The sequence below is a fragment of the Sphaerodactylus townsendi genome, linkage group LG17 (assembly GCF_021028975.2).
Source record: "Sphaerodactylus townsendi isolate TG3544 linkage group LG17, MPM_Stown_v2.3, whole genome shotgun sequence".
NCBI classification, from domain to species: Eukaryota; Metazoa; Chordata; class Lepidosauria; order Squamata; family Sphaerodactylidae; genus Sphaerodactylus; species Sphaerodactylus townsendi.
Genome location: NC_059441.1, coordinates 9,950,772 through 9,967,686, shown reverse-complemented (window position 1 = coordinate 9,967,686; position 16,915 = coordinate 9,950,772). Strand labels below are relative to the sequence as shown.

The 16,915-nt window shown below is 62.2% G+C and overlaps 1 protein-coding gene across 1 annotated transcript in view; it reads left to right on the top strand.

Annotated features, from left to right (window-relative positions):
* TJP1 (tight junction protein 1) overlaps positions 1–16,915 on the top strand; it is a 120,176-nt gene that overhangs the window by 53,931 nt on the left and 49,330 nt on the right. Inside the window, exons 3-4 of the mRNA XM_048519715.1 lie at positions 1,124–1,199; positions 2,104–2,163. Coding sequence (XP_048375672.1) covers positions 1,124–1,199; positions 2,104–2,163 — 136 coding nt within the window. The remainder of the gene's footprint in view (positions 1–1,123; positions 1,200–2,103; positions 2,164–16,915) is intronic.

The window sequence follows — 16,915 nt, the reverse complement described above, 5'->3', positions numbered from 1 at the left end:
TAGCCCAAGGTCACCCAGCTGGCGTGTGTGGGAGTGCGCAGGCTAATCTGAATTCCCCAGAGAAGCCTCCACAGCTCAGGCGGCAGAGCTGGGAATCAAACCCGGTTCCTCCAGATTAGATACACGAGCTCTTAACCTCCTACGCCACTGCTGCTCCTGGAAGAACTGGATAGGAAGCTACTAAAGCATGAGGTGTTCCTGGGGGGTGGAGCCAACCTTAGTCAGTTTCCACCCCCAGTTTGTGGCGGTTCAGCCACGGGCCCGACCCTTGAACTCGTGCCACCTTTTTGGGTGGCATAAGTCCATTAAGCTGAGAGCCAGTGCAATGTAGTGGTTAAGAGCAGGGGCACTCTGATCTGGAGAACTGGGTTTGATTCCCCGCTCTGCCACTTGAGCTGTGGAGGCCTATCTGGTGAATCAGATTAGCTTGTGCACTCGAACACATGCCAGCTGGGTGACCTTGGGCTAGTCACAGTTCCTTGGAGCTCTCTCAGCCCCACCTACCTCACAGGGTGTTTGTTGGGGGGGGGGGGATATTGTAAGCCCCTTTGAGTCTCCTAACAGGAGAGAAAGGGAGCTATACATCCAAACTCTTCTTCCTAAATGTTGACATTGAATGTTGTTTTTTACACCTTCAGTTTGTAAAGATTTTAACCTCCTCTGATGATTTCTGGGTTTGCGCTTTTTAAATTTTCCGTTCGTTTTTAGCTGGGTTCAAACTGGCTACGGGATGGAATTTATTCACGTTTTGGTGCATTTTGTCTTTTTATCATCTTGGTTTCATTCGTTCCTATTTATACTAAAGACGCCGGCTTCCTTTTTATTTTGCAACCTGCACCGAGTGCTTTTTAAGTAAGGGGGCGGGGGATATGAATCAGATTAGTAAATAAAATTCCAGATTAATTCTTTTGGCAAAGGCTGTTGGAGCCCTGACCGGCTTGAGTGGGCACATAAAAGGGGAAGGGGCTACACTGAAGCCTGGCTGATTCCAGGGCACAGAGCAACCGCTGGGAAGGAAATTCTCCTCTTCTCCCACCCACTCCCTTCCTGTTGTGCCAGTTTCAGTAGCTGTCACACCAGTCTCTGGGGAAAAATGCTTCATTGTTTTGTTCCCCGCTGTCAGGGCGAGAGGGGGAAGCCACCAACTGGCCCCCGTAGCCCCCGTTTCTCTGCAACGACTAGGTCAAACACGCTGTCTCGTCTGCACGCTCCATGGGAGGGGGCAGGAAGGGGAGGAGAGCAGATAAGCGTCTGTCCGAAGCCAGCTGCCTTTGTCCTTGCTTCTGGAGACTATGGGATGCACAGGCTGTGTCCTAGGACTTCCCGGTAGCCCAGTGAGGGAAAGGGAGAGATCAGGGCATGAGGAGAGGCTGCAGCGTTTGGGACTCTTTAGTTTGGAGAGGAGACGTCTGAGGGGGGATATGATCGAAGTCTATAAAATTATGCATGGGGTAGAAAATGTCGACAGGGAGAAATGTTTCTCTCTTTCTCACAATACTAGAACCAGGGGGCATCCACTGAAAATGCTGGGGGGAAGAATTAGGACTAATCAAAGGAAACACTTCTTCACTCAACATGTGGTTGGTGTTTGGAATATGCTGTCACAGGAGGGGGTGATGGCCACTCACCTGGATAGCTTTAAAAAGGGGCATGGACAGATTGATGGAGGAGAAGTCAATCTATGGCTACCAATCTTGATCCTCCTTGATCTGAGGTTGCAAATGCCTTATCAGACCAGGTGCTCGGGAGCAGCAGCAGCAGCAGGCCATTGCTTTCACCTCCTGCAGGTGAGCTCCCAAAGGCACCTGGTGGGCCGCTGCGAGTAGCAGAGTGCTGGACTAGATGGACTCTGGTCTGATCCAGCAGGCTCGTTCTTATGTTCTTATGTGTGTTTGTGCTCCGACAAACTTCAGCCCAACAAGTTTGCACACGAATAACTTATTTTTGAAACGAGTTGCCTGCACCGTGTACTTAAAAGCGGTTAAGGACCGGTCTAATTGGCTGGTGTCATTGCCCAGTAAGTCAGAGAATCCTGCTGTCATAACACTGGATGTTGTACAGTACTGACTCAGCTAATGTCAGGGTTTCCTTTGTCCCCCTAAGCATGCTTCAGTAGCTTCCTAGCTGGAAACCGGCTGGAAACCGGCATGCTTGGACTTCCTGGTAACAGGATTCGGTTTGGATGATTCAAATATACCTCATTGTCCCTCCCTCCCAGTCATGTATCTTTTGTTCCTGTTAGTGAATCTGTGGGAACCTATACAGGACAGGGCAAAACCATAGAGGCTAATATCACGGATTCATGGAGCTGGAAGAGACCCCCCAAGGGCCATCAAGTCCAACCCCTTTCAATGTAGGAACACACAATGAAAGCACTCCTGACAGATGGCCATCCAGCCTCTCTTTAAAAACCTCCAAAGAAGGAGACTCCACCACACTCCGAGGTAGTGCATCCCACTATCGAACAACTCTGATCTGGAGGAACTGGGTTTGATTCCCAGCTCTGCCGCCTGAGCTGTGGAGGCTTCTCTGGGGAATTCAGATTAGCCTGTACACTCCCACAGATGCCAGCTGGGTGACCTTGGGCTAGTCACAGCTTTTCGGAGCTCTCTCAGCCCCACCCACCTCACAGCGTGTTTGTTGTGAGGGGGGAAGGGCAAGGAGATTGTAAACCCCTTTGAGTCTTCTGCAGGAGAGAAAGGGGGGATATAAACCCAAACTCGTCTTCAAAACTCTTTGCTGTCAGGAAGTTCTTCCTGATGTTTAGGTGAAATCTCTTTTCCTTCACCTTGAACCCATGACTCCTGGTCCCGGTCTCTGGAGCAGCAGAAAACAAGCTTGCTCCCTCACTTACATGACATCCCTTCAAAGATCTAAACAGCGCTATCCTGTCACCTCTTAACCTTCTCTTCCCCAAAACCGACATTACTCCTGGTCCTAGTCTGTGGAGCCGCAGAAAACAAATATAATAATAATAAGCCTTTATTTGGCATAACAATAATCATAATAGAGCTACCACTACTGTTGCACTCTGGCTATAACTAATATTTCAAATACGTATATCTATATACATGAGTTTATATCATTGTTCATATTTTTTATATTTCATTAGCATCAAAATAAGAAAAAAAATATGAACAATGATATAAACTCATGTATATAGATATACGTATTTGAAATATTAGTTATAGCCAGAGTGCAACAGTAGTGGTAGTTCTATTATTATTAATATTGACTGTTGCACTCCCCTTTTCTGATGTGAGATAACAATAATCATAACACAATAAAAAAAACCTGAGATAAAAGGTACACAAATGCAAAGGTTTAAGATAGAATATAAATTATTGATTGTGCATCACCTCCAGTAAAAACCGTGCTACCGATTCACAAGTTTCATTGTCAGAATTGTCCAGAAGGAAAGGAAGTCTTCCTGATTCTCCCATTTCACTAGGTATCCTAGAAGGAATATTGGAATATTTTGATCTGATATTAGCAAATTTAGGGCAGCAGAGCAGTTGATGTGCCAATGTTTCAATTTGAAAACAAAGATGTCGCTTTGATATCTGGAAGGTGACGGGGCCAGAAGGGACCAAAGTATTCACAGCTCTCCTCATAGTATCTACGTTTTGACGAGCGCAGGCAGAATCCTGCTTCCAAAATCCGGATGCTGCAAAAAGGGATACTGCAGTCTGAGGAATAAAGCTTAAATGGGAGCCTTTCCAAAGTCACCCGAGGAGCTCGGCAACACCATATGCTTGTCCTTTCTGCCTGAAAAAGAGCTTTCCGAAGCTTGCAAAAAAGCCGGCCTTCCTCCACCGCCAGTAAGAAATATTGCACCAGCTACATCTCGTCACGAGTTGGCCGGGCGTTCTTAAAGACTGGATTTTGCAGGAGCGAGATTACCTCTCCCGTTTCAACATGAACGAGCATCTGTTTTGCTAATTGGATAGGGGGAAATGAAGGGAAGCTGCCGTGGCTGTCATTTTTGAAGTCCCCTCCCCAGGAGTGTGGGGATCTAGCGTGTAGGGCTGGGAGTCCTTTCAGTTGTGAGTTGGAAATGAAAAGATTGGGCTCCTTTGAATCTTCCTTAAACGGGAAGATGCTAGAGGACCAGAAATATCTTCTTGTAGAGAAGAGATGACTCCCTTGAACTTTCTTTAAACTGGAAGAAGCTAGAGGACCAGAAATATCTTCTTGTAGAGAAGAGATGACTCCCTCGAACCTTCCTTAAACTGGAAGATGCTAGAGCAGTGGTGACAAACTTGCGGCACTCCAGATGTTCAGAGTTTGACCCCTGTGTGCTAGAGGACCAGAAATATCTTCTTGTGGAGAACAGATGACTCCCTTGAACCTTCCTTAAACTGGAAGATGCTAGAGCAGTGGGGACAAACTCACGGTCCTCCAGATGTTCAGAGTTTGACCCCTGTGTGCTAGAGGACCAGAAATATCTTCTTGTGGAGAACAGATGACCCCCTCGAACCTTCCTTAAACTGGAAGATGCTAGAGCAGGGGTGTCAAACTCACTGCCCTCCAGATGTTCATGAACTACAATTCCCATCAGTCCCTCCCAACATGAGCATTGGCTATACTGGCAAGGGTGATGGGGATTGTAGTTCATGAACATCTGGAGGGCCGCGAGTTTCACCCCTGTGTGCTAGAGGACCAGAAATATCTTCTTGTAGAGAAAAGGTGACTCCCTCGAACCTTCCTTAAACAGCAAGAAGCAAGAGGACCAGAAATGTCTGCTTGTAGAGAACTACCTGGCCTGGTGGTGAACACAAGAAGAGCCCCGGTTGTCCAAGCATCAGTGGCCCACAGGGGCTAGCCAGGAGGTTCGTGAGCAAAAAACCCACAGAGGTAAAATACCATCTGTCCGTTCCACCCTGGGATGTGACCGGCAAAAGTACAGGGTAATTGCAATCCAAACAGGTTATTACGCTCTCTAAAAAGGATCCGTGTTTGTTTTCAAAGGGCCTGCCTACATCCAACTCACTTCTATTCTGTTTGCCCTTTTTTTATAGCGGGTGTCGCAGTTTTTAATAGCTTTTCCAGCAATGTGGGGAAAGAAAGCCGGGCAAACAGCTGTGGATATTCAGGAATGGACTTGAATCCTTGACTGGCAAAGGAAAATTTGGAGGGAGGCACTTAGATCCCTTCCGCACGTGCAGAATAATGCACTTTGAGTCCACTTTCACGATAGTTTGCAAGTGGATTTTGCTGTCCCGCACAGTGAAATCCAGCTGTGAAGTGGATTGAAAGTGCGTTATTCTGCACGTGCGGAAGGGGCCTTAGACTCATTTTCCCGAGTGAGAGTTCTTGTACAGATATAATGCTTTTTTGCATTGGCCTGAATACGAGACCTGGGAGGGGTTAATCATTGCAGGAGATAATTGCCGCTCTGTAGAGGGGTGTGACTATTGTCCCATCCTGCTTTGCCATTCTTTCCCACGTGGGAGGGGCCACACCCACTCTGCATGAATTTAATCTGCCCGACTCTTAATTCTTACTTGTGTTCCTTGTCGTAATGCAAGCACTCCTGACTCAAGCTTTGCTGGCCCTTCTAGTGTGACGTAGTGGTTAAGAGCAGATGCACTCTAATCTGGAGAGCTGGGTTTGATTCCTTGCTCGTCCACATGAGAGCCAGCGTGATGTAGTGGTTAAGAGCAGGTGCACTCTAATCTGGAGAACCGGGTTTGATTCCCCGCTCTGCCGCTTGAGCCGCGGAGGCTTATCTGGTGAACCAGATTACCTTGTGCCCTCCAACGCATGCCAGCTGGGTGACCTCGGGCTAGACACAGTTCTTCCGAGCTCTCTCAGCCCCACCCACCTCACAGAGTGTTTGTAGTGGAGGCGGGGTAGGGAAAGGGAAAGGAGATTGTAATCCCCTTTGAGGCTCCTTACAGGAGAGAAAGGGGGGGGATATAAATCCAAACTACCACCACCACTACTACTACTACTGCTACTGCTACTACCACCGCTACCACTACCACCACTACTACTACTGCTACTGCTACTACTACCACCACTACCACCACCACCACCACTACTACCACTACTGCTACTGCTACTACTACCACCGCTACCACCACCACCGCTACCGCCACCGCTGCTGCTACTACTACTGCTACTACTACTGCTACTACTACTACTACCACCACCACCACCACCACCATCCTGCAGCTGGTCTCCCCAAAGTCCCCTCCCCCACATAGTCTGGTTTTGATACCAGAAATAAACCCCAATAGCAGAAAAGTGCCACCGGTCTTTCTAAACGCTGCATGTGCCAATCTTGGAATGATGGAATGCCTTTTCTCACTCAAAGTACTTTTTGGGGGTGGTGGGGGTAGCTGAGAACGCATCGTGCTTTGACTGCAATGAGCGGGGCCTGGAAAATATCCCGTCAGGATTTGTAACTGGAGGGGAGTGTGCCTGCATTTAAGAAGGTACAGTGTCAAAGGGAGGCCGGTTGGGCAGGGAGAGCCCAACTAGAAATACCAGTTTCTGTGCCAGTTCAGTGCCGGGAGATCTCTGGTTGGCAGAACACTTGGATGTTGACCTGCAAAGATTTTAGTTCTGGGGCTGGCGGGGCGGGGGAGAATGTGCAAAGTGGCTTTTATTTGTTCAAAGCCCACACGGTAGCCGTGCCATCAGAAACCGGTCAGAAATATTTGATGTCAGCATCAGATAATTCCGGTGACTAGAAGGATGTTCTTTTCTATCCTATTCAAATTCTGGGTGTTGGATTCAAAAATAGGGGTCGGATGTAGAAGAAGAAGAGTTTGGATTTATACCCCACCTTTTCTCTCCTGTAAGGAGACTCAAGGGGGCTTACAAGCTCCTTTCCCTTCCTCTCCCCACAACAGACACCTTGTGAGGTAGGTGGGGCTGAGAGAGTTCAGAAAAAACTGTGACTAGCCCAAGGTCACCCAACAGGAATGCAGAAACACATCCGGTTCACCAGATAAGCCAGGTGGAGGAGTGGGGAATCAAACCCGGTTCTCCAGGTTAGAATCCACCCGCTCTTAACCACTACATACCATTGCTCCCTTTGAAAGCTGCCCTGTGATTGGTTTGTCCTGGGAGTCACAGAGAGGGAAGGAAACCGGCTGTTTTGGCAACATTCAGATGCATCTGCTGCTTTATCAGAGGCAGGTTGTGGCTGAGAGCATCTGCTTTGCCATTCAGAAAGTCCCAAGTTCGGTTCCTGCCCTCTCCAGTTAGTCAGTTGATGTGAACGAAGTCAGACGCTGCGCAGAGCTGCTACCGTTCGGAGATATAGTCAGACAATGTTGGCCTTGATAGCCCAATGGTCTGACTCAGTGGTGTAGGCGGTTAAGAGCTTGTGTATCTAATCTGGAGGAACCGGGTTTGATTCCCAGCTCTGCCGCCTGAGCTGTGGAGGCTTATCTGGGGAATTCAGATTAGCCTGTGCACTCCCACACACGCCAGCTGGGTGACCTTGGGCTAGTCACAGCTTCTCGGAGCTCTCTCAGTCCCACCTACCTCACAGGGTGTTTGTTGTGAGGGGGGAAGGGCAAGGAGATTGTCAGCCCCTTTGAGTCTCCTGCAGGAGAGAAAGGGGGGATATAAATCCAAACTCCTCCTCCTCCTCCTCTTCTTCTTCTTCTTCTTCTTCTTCTTCTTCTTCTTCTTCTTCTTCTTCTTCTTCTTCTTCTTCTTCTTCTTCAAGGCAGAGGCAGAGGCAGAGGGTGTTTGCTTGGCTCAGTGGTAGTATACCCACTGTTCATGCAGAGCAGGGGTCTGCAACCCGCGGCTCCGTAGCCGCATGCGGCTCTTTCAGCCTTATACTGCAGCTCCGCGTGGCCTGGTCGGAGGGTAGCGTGGGCGTGTACCTCCAGCCCTCCAGAGCAGCACTGGAAGGAAAGGTGAGTGGAGGGGCCGAACCAGAGGCGGCTCCGTGCGTGAGGGCTTTTCGCGTCCCCTCCACTCGCCTCTCTTTCCAGCGCTGTTCTGGAGGGCTGGAGGGACATGCCCATGTTGTACTTCGACCCCTGAAGGTTGAAGGGTAGCGTGGGCATGTCCCTCCAGATCAGCTGCCATCCCCCCTCTGCCCCATGGAGGGGTTTCCCTGCCCGGCGCCGCTGCCTCCCGCAGTGCGAGAAGGAAAGATGAGTGGAGAGGCCGGCTCGGTAGATCTTCGGGGCCATGGAAAACGGGTCCAAATGGCTCTTTTGGTTGCCGACCCCTGATCCAGAGGGTTGCCGACAGTGGTGGGATCCAAAATTTTTAATAACAGGTTCCCATGGTGGTGGGATTCAAACTGTGGCGTAGTGCCAATGGGGCTGGGCAGGGCATTCTGGGGGCGTGGCCTGGCATTCTGGGGGCAGGGCATTCCTGGGCGGGGCTGTGGCAAGGACGCAGCCGCTGTGCCAGTCCTTGGGCGGGAAACGGACGCACACAGGCGCAGGCTGCCACGCATGCCGGTGCACCCCCTGCTAGACTGCTTCAAGTTCTGCGCGCTACTGCTGAGAGGAGGGGCGTAACGAAGGCAAAAACCACGTGGCAAAATCACCCATTAGTAACCCCCTCTCGGCACACACAAATAATTAGTAACCTACTCTCGGGAACCTGTGAGAACCTGCCGGATCCCACCTCTGGTTGCCGACCCCTGATCCAGAGGGTCTCCAGTTCCATCTCTGACCCCTCCTGTTAAAAGTGTAGGGTCGTGAACGATCTGAAATAAAATCTCAGAGCAAGAAGCACGATCAGTGGGAAAGGGACAACGCCACTCAACTATGGTGCGACGGCGTGGCGGCCTGAGCTCTCGGCCACTACAAGGACTGACAGTTTCATTCTTAAAATAGCCGGCGAGGGCGACAAGCAAATGAGCCTTTCGACTTCTGTGCCGCTACTCTGCAACGTGGCATGACCAAATTGGAAAGCGGCCGCGGGGACAAAATCCTGGGCTCCTGCTGCGCGGGGAGAGGAGAGCTCGGCACACCTGCCGGGGGTTCCTGCGGTGTCTTCGGTAGAAGGTCCCCAGCTGTGCAAAGAGACGCTGGGGGAACCGAGCTGCCCTTTTGCCACCTGGAGGTTTTCTTCTGAGCAAGGGAGCACAACTTTTGACAGGTGCGTTCCCTGCTTGCTCACAATTTGGCACTGCGTTCTGGAACTCCCCAGAAGCTCTGCGTATGTACAGATGAAACACAAATGCGAACGACTTCCTGCTCTAAAGAATAAGACCGAGGGGACGGCCTCATTCTCTATGGCCACAGAATCAAAGAGTTGGAAGAGACCTCAAGGGCCGTCAAGTCCAAGAAGGAGACTCCACCACACTCCGAGGTCGTGGATTCCACTGTCGAACAGCCCTGACAGTCAGAAAGCTCTTCCTGGTTTTTAGGTGGAATCTCTTTTCTTGCACCTTGATTCCTCTTTAAATCGCTGTATTTGAAGGTACAGGCAATTTCCCTGTGTGTGTCTGTCAAGTTTTCGATATTGAAGAAGAAGAGTTTGGATTTATATCCCCCCTTTCTCTCCTGTAGGAGACTCAAAGGGGCTGACAATCTCCTTGCCCTTCCCCCCTCACAACAAACACCCTGTGAGGTGGGTGGGGCTGAGAGAGCTCCGAGAAGCTGTGACTAGCCCAAGGTCACCCAGCTGGCGTGTGTGGGAGTGCACAGGCTAATCTGAATTCCCCAGATAAGCCTCCACAGCTCAGGCGGCAGAGCTGGGAATCAAACCCGGTTCCTCCAGATTAGATACACGAGCTCTCAACCTCCTACGCCACTGCTGCTCCTTGGCCTTACATATTGGCCTTACATATTGATTCCCTGTTAGAAAACTCTGCCCGTTCTGGGCCCTTTTTGCCCAGGCTATTCCCCTGTACCCATTCTTCCTAAAGGATTTTCCCCAACTACTTAGTTGATTGAAGAGAGCCAGCGTGATGCAGCAGTTAAAAATAGGTGGACTCTAATCTGGAGAACCGGGTTTGATTCCCCACTCCTCCACCTGAGTGGCAGAGGCTCACCTGGTGAACCAGATGTGTTTCTGCACTCCTACATTCCTGCTTGGGCTAGTTACAGTTCTTCAGAGCTCTCTCAGCTCTACCCACTTCACAAGGTGTCTGTTGTGGGGAGAGGAAGGGAAAGGAGTTTGTAAGCCCCCTTGAGTCTTCTTACAAGAGAGAAAGGTGGAGTATACATCCAAACTCTTCTTCCTCCCAAGCCAAACAAATTTTCCCAGCTGGAATAATTTTCCAAGAGAAACGTAGCCATAGATTGACTTTTCCTCCATAAATCTGTCCAAGCCCCTTTTAAAGCTATCCAGGTTAGTGGCCATCACCACCTCCTGTGGCAGCATATTCCAAACACCAATCACACGTTGCGTGAAGAAGTGTTTCCTTTTATTAGTCCTAATTCTTCCCCCCAGCATTTTCAATGGATGCCCCCTGGTTCTAGTTTTGTGAGAAAGAGAGAAAAATTTCTCTCTGTCCACATTTTTTACCCCATGCATAATTTTATAGACTTCGATCATATCCCCCCTCAGCCGTCTCCTCTCCAAACTCAAGAGTCCCAAACGCTGCAGCCTCTCCTCATAAGGAAGGTGCTCCAGTCCCTCAATCATCCTCGTTGCCCTTCTCTGCACTTTTTCTATCGCTTCTATATCCTTTTTGATAAACAGGCAGCGACGACAGTAGACAGACCCATTTGTAGGTGATCTACAAGTCTCCAGTGAACTTGTTTGCTGGGGTGCAGAGAGCTCCTGTTTTAGGGACAGACCCTTCTCTTGACAGGGGGAGACCCAGGCAGAATATATATGGATATATATTCAACAGCAGCAGAAGGCCCTTGCTTTCACATCCTGCATGTGAGCTCCCAAAGGCACCTGGTGGGCCACTGCGAGTAGCAGAGAGCTGGGCTAGATGGACTCTGGTCTGATCCAGCTGGCTTGTTCTTATGTTCTTATGTTCTTATATATTTTTACTTAAATTATATATATTAAATTCAATCATATCCCCCCTCATATATATATATTTACTTCCTTTAAACCTCACATTTCTTGCCAATGGGGAGTCAGAGTGACTTTAAATTGTCCCCCCCCCCCCCCCGTTCTTTCTTCTTCGCACCCCTGGGAATTAAATTGGGCTTTCAGACTTTCGCGGCAGAGGGAAGTTTCGAGCCTGGATCCCGATCTGGTGCCGAAACCACTACACAACGTCGTCCTTATTTCCATTTGTCGCAGCCTGCGCGATGGAATTGTCGATTTCAAGCACGTAGGCAGCGAAAGAAAACAGCGGAAGATTATATTTCGCCAAATAATGGACCTTCTCGACTCACGTCGAGGGGAAAATAAAGTAATACTACCTAATTGGGCCTCCAGTCTCTTATCTTGAATTGTCCCCAGCTTTGCAAGGAACTGGCAAGTTCCAATTAGGGCTGGGAACTGATTTCAAAGGCTGCTGGGGTTGGGTTTCCAGAAAGGGAGAGTGATCGCTGTCTTCTGGGTGCAACAGGAGACCTCTGTTCAGTGAGGGCTGGAATAACGTAATTAGCCAGCGAAGAGGGGCTGCCTCGTGTGGGACGCTTGGCTTCTCTCGTGCGCCGGGCCGGCAGCATCTGTTCTTTCTCTCTAACGCTCAGGTTCACGTCGTCCGTGTTATTTCGTGCTCTGATTTTCCGTGGGTAAATAAGGAACTCTGTATGTTCCGCGGAATATCTTATTTGATTACTCCTGCTGCTCGCTGGCGTGAGGGGTAGACTTCTTCATTGAGCCTGATGGTAGGAGCTAGTACAAACCAATCTTAGATACCTGTGGGATTCATAGTCCATCCCCTTGAGGTGTATCCAGGCAACCTCCGAGTAGCTTCCTCCAGCCTACGTGCCTTTTCCTCCAGTGTAAGCTCCGATGAGAGCAAGCACGGTGTCGTGGTTAAGAGCAGGTGGATTCTAATCTGGAGAACCGGGTTTGATTCTTCACTCCTCCACTTGAGTGGCGGAGGCTTATCTGGTGAACCAGATGTGTATTCCTGCTGGAAGACCTTGGGCTAGTCCAGGGGTAGGGAACCTGCAGCTCTCCAGATGTTCAGGAACTACAATTCCCATCAGCCCCGGTCAGCATGGCCAATTGGCCATGCTGGCAGGGGCTGATGGGAATTGTAGTTCCTGAACATCTGGAGAGCCGCATCCCCCCCACCCCCCCCCCCCCCCACCCCCCCCCCCCCCCACCCCCCCCCCCCCCCACCCCCCCCCCCCCCCCCCCCCCCCCCCCCCCACCCCCCCCCCCCCCCACCCCCCCCCCCCCCCACCCCCCCCCCCCCCCACCCCCCCCCCCCCCCACCCCCCCCCCCCCCCACCCCCCCCCCCCCCCACCCCCCCCCCCCCCCACCCCCCCCCCCCCCCACCCCCCCCCCCCCCCACCCCCCCCCCCCCCCACCCCCCCCCCCCCCCACCCCCCCCCCCCCCCACCCCCCCCCCCCCCCACCCCCCCCCCCCCCCACCCCCCCCCCCCCCCACCCCCCCCCCCCCCCACCCCCCCCCCCCCCCACCCCCCCCCCCCCCCACCCCCCCCCCCCCCCACCCCCCCCCCCCCCCACCCCCCCCCCCCCCCACCCCCCCCCCCCCCCACCCCCCCCCCCCCCCACCCCCCCCCCCCCCCACCCCCCCCCCCCCCCACCCCCCCCCCCCCCCACCCCCCCCCCCCCCCACCCCCCCCCCCCCCCACCCCCCCCCCCCCCCACCCCCCCCCCCCCCCACCCCCCCCCCCCCCCACCCCCCCCCCCCCCCACCCCCCCCCCCCCCCACCCCCCCCCCCCCCCACCCCCCCCCCCCCCCACCCCCCCCCCCCCCCACCCCCCCCCCCCCCCACCCCCCCCCCCCCCCACCCCCCCCCCCCCCCACCCCCCCCCCCCCCCACCCCCCCCCCCCCCCACCCCCCCCCCCCCCCACCCCCCCCCCCCCCCACCCCCCCCCCCCCCCACCCCCCCCCCCCCCCACCCCCCCCCCCCCCCACCCCCCCCCCCCCCCACCCCCCCCCCCCCCCACCCCCCCCCCCCCCCACCCCCCCCCCCCCCCACCCCCCCCCCCCCCCACCCCCCCCCCCCCCCACCCCCCCCCCCCCCCACCCCCCCCCCCCCCCACCCCCCCCCCCCCCCACCCCCCCCCCCCCCCACCCCCCCCCCCCCCCACCCCCCCCCCCCCCCACCCCCCCCCCCCCCCACCCCCCCCCCCCCCCACCCCCCCCCCCCCCCACCCCCCCCCCCCCCCACCCCCCCCCCCCCCCACCCCCCCCCCCCCCCACCCCCCCCCCCCCCCACCCCCCCCCCCCCCCACCCCCCCCCCCCCCCACCCCCCCCCCCCCCCACCCCCCCCCCCCCCCACCCCCCCCCCCCCCCACCCCCCCCCCCCCCCACCCCCCCCCCCCCCCACCCCCCCCCCCCCCCACCCCCCCCCCCCCCCACCCCCCCCCCCCCCCACCCCCCCCCCCCCCCACCCCCCCCCCCCCCCACCCCCCCCCCCCCCCACCCCCCCCCCCCCCCACCCCCCCCCCCCCCCACCCCCCCCCCCCCCCACCCCCCCCCCCCCCCACCCCCCCCCCCCCCCACCCCCCCCCCCCCCCACCCCCCCCCCCCCCCACCCCCCCCCCCCCCCACCCCCCCCCCCCCCCACCCCCCCCCCCCCCCACCCCCCCCCCCCCCCACCCCCCCCCCCCCCCACCCCCCCCCCCCCCCACCCCCCCCCCCCCCCACCCCCCCCCCCCCCCACCCCCCCCCCCCCCCACCCCCCCCCCCCCCCACCCCCCCCCCCCCCCACCCCCCCCCCCCCCCACCCCCCCCCCCCCCCACCCCCCCCCCCCCCCACCCCCCCCCCCCCCCACCCCCCCCCCCCCCCACCCCCCCCCCCCCCCACCCCCCCCCCCCCCCACCCCCCCCCCCCCCCACCCCCCCCCCCCCCCACCCCCCCCCCCCCCCACCCCCCCCCCCCCCCACCCCCCCCCCCCCCCACCCCCCCCCCCCCCCACCCCCCCCCCCCCCCACCCCCCCCCCCCCCCACCCCCCCCCCCCCCCACCCCCCCCCCCCCCCACCCCCCCCCCCCCCCACCCCCCCCCCCCCCCACCCCCCCCCCCCCCCACCCCCCCCCCCCCCCACCCCCCCCCCCCCCCACCCCCCCCCCCCCCCACCCCCCCCCCCCCCCACCCCCCCCCCCCCCCACCCCCCCCCCCCCCCACCCCCCCCCCCCCCCACCCCCCCCCCCCCCCACCCCCCCCCCCCCCCACCCCCCCCCCCCCCCACCCCCCCCCCCCCCCACCCCCCCCCCCCCCCACCCCCCCCCCCCCCCACCCCCCCCCCCCCCCACCCCCCCCCCCCCCCACCCCCCCCCCCCCCCACCCCCCCCCCCCCCCACCCCCCCCCCCCCCCACCCCCCCCCCCCCCCACCCCCCCCCCCCCCCACCCCCCCCCCCCCCCACCCCCCCCCCCCCCCACCCCCCCCCCCCCCCACCCCCCCCCCCCCCCACCCCCCCCCCCCCCCACCCCCCCCCCCCCCCACCCCCCCCCCCCCCCACCCCCCCCCCCCCCCACCCCCCCCCCCCCCCACCCCCCCCCCCCCCCACCCCCCCCCCCCCCCACCCCCCCCCCCCCCCACCCCCCCCCCCCCCCACCCCCCCCCCCCCCCACCCCCCCCCCCCCCCACCCCCCCCCCCCCCCACCCCCCCCCCCCCCCACCCCCCCCCCCCCCCACCCCCCCCCCCCCCCACCCCCCCCCCCCCCCACCCCCCCCCCCCCCCACCCCCCCCCCCCCCCACCCCCCCCCCCCCCCACCCCCCCCCCCCCCCACCCCCCCCCCCCCCCACCCCCCCCCCCCCCCACCCCCCCCCCCCCCCACCCCCCCCCCCCCCCACCCCCCCCCCCCCCCACCCCCCCCCCCCCCCACCCCCCCCCCCCCCCACCCCCCCCCCCCCCCACCCCCCCCCCCCCCCACCCCCCCCCCCCCCCACCCCCCCCCCCCCCCACCCCCCCCCCCCCCCACCCCCCCCCCCCCCCACCCCCCCCCCCCCCCACCCCCCCCCCCCCCCACCCCCCCCCCCCCCCACCCCCCCCCCCCCCCACCCCCCCCCCCCCCCACCCCCCCCCCCCCCCACCCCCCCCCCCCCCCACCCCCCCCCCCCCCCACCCCCCCCCCCCCCCACCCCCCCCCCCCCCCACCCCCCCCCCCCCCCACCCCCCCCCCCCCCCACCCCCCCCCCCCCCCACCCCCCCCCCCCCCCACCCCCCCCCCCCCCCACCCCCCCCCCCCCCCACCCCCCCCCCCCCCCACCCCCCCCCCCCCCCACCCCCCCCCCCCCCCACCCCCCCCCCCCCCCACCCCCCCCCCCCCCCACCCCCCCCCCCCCCCACCCCCCCCCCCCCCCACCCCCCCCCCCCCCCACCCCCCCCCCCCCCCACCCCCCCCCCCCCCCACCCCCCCCCCCCCCCACCCCCCCCCCCCCCCACCCCCCCCCCCCCCCACCCCCCCCCCCCCCCACCCCCCCCCCCCCCCACCCCCCCCCCCCCCCACCCCCCCCCCCCCCCACCCCCCCCCCCCCCCACCCCCCCCCCCCCCCACCCCCCCCCCCCCCCACCCCCCCCCCCCCCCACCCCCCCCCCCCCCCACCCCCCCCCCCCCCCACCCCCCCCCCCCCCCACCCCCCCCCCCCCCCACCCCCCCCCCCCCCCACCCCCCCCCCCCCCCACCCCCCCCCCCCCCCACCCCCCCCCCCCCCCACCCCCCCCCCCCCCCACCCCCCCCCCCCCCCACCCCCCCCCCCCCCCACCCCCCCCCCCCCCCACCCCCCCCCCCCCCCACCCCCCCCCCCCCCCACCCCCCCCCCCCCCCACCCCCCCCCCCCCCCACCCCCCCCCCCCCCCACCCCCCCCCCCCCCCACCCCCCCCCCCCCCCACCCCCCCCCCCCCCCACCCCCCCCCCCCCCCACCCCCCCCCCCCCCCACCCCCCCCCCCCCCCACCCCCCCCCCCCCCCACCCCCCCCCCCCCCCACCCCCCCCCCCCCCCACCCCCCCCCCCCCCCACCCCCCCCCCCCCCCACCCCCCCCCCCCCCCACCCCCCCCCCCCCCCACCCCCCCCCCCCCCCACCCCCCCCCCCCCCCACCCCCCCCCCCCCCCACCCCCCCCCCCCCCCACCCCCCCCCCCCCCCACCCCCCCCCCCCCCCACCCCCCCCCCCCCCCACCCCCCCCCCCCCCCACCCCCCCCCCCCCCCACCCCCCCCCCCCCCCACCCCCCCCCCCCCCCACCCCCCCCCCCCCCCACCCCCCCCCCCCCCCACCCCCCCCCCCCCCCACCCCCCCCCCCCCCCACCCCCCCCCCCCCCCACCCCCCCCCCCCCCCACCCCCCCCCCCCCCCACCCCCCCCCCCCCCCACCCCCCCCCCCCCCCACCCCCCCCCCCCCCCACCCCCCCCCCCCCCCACCCCCCCCCCCCCCCACCCCCCCCCCCCCCCACCCCCCCCCCCCCCCACCCCCCCCCCCCCCCACCCCCCCCCCCCCCCACCCCCCCCCCCCCCCACCCCCCCCCCCCCCCACCCCCCCCCCCCCCCACCCCCCCCCCCCCCCACCCCCCCCCCCCCCCACCCCCCCCCCCCCCCACCCCCCCCCCCCCCCACCCCCCCCCCCCCCCACCCCCCCCCCCCCCCACCCCCCCCCCCCCCCACCCCCCCCCCCCCCCACCCCCCCCCCCCCCCACCCCCCCCCCCCCCCACCCCCCCCCCCCCCCACCCCCCCCCCCCCCCACCCCCCCCCCCCCCCACCCCCCCCCCCCCCCACCCCCCCCCCCCCCCACCCCCCCCCCCCCCCACCCCCCCCCCCCCCCACCCCCCCCCCCCCCCACCCCCCCCCCCCCCCACCCCCCCCCCCCCCCACCCCCCCCCCCCCCCACCCCCCCCCCCCCCCACCCCCCCCCCC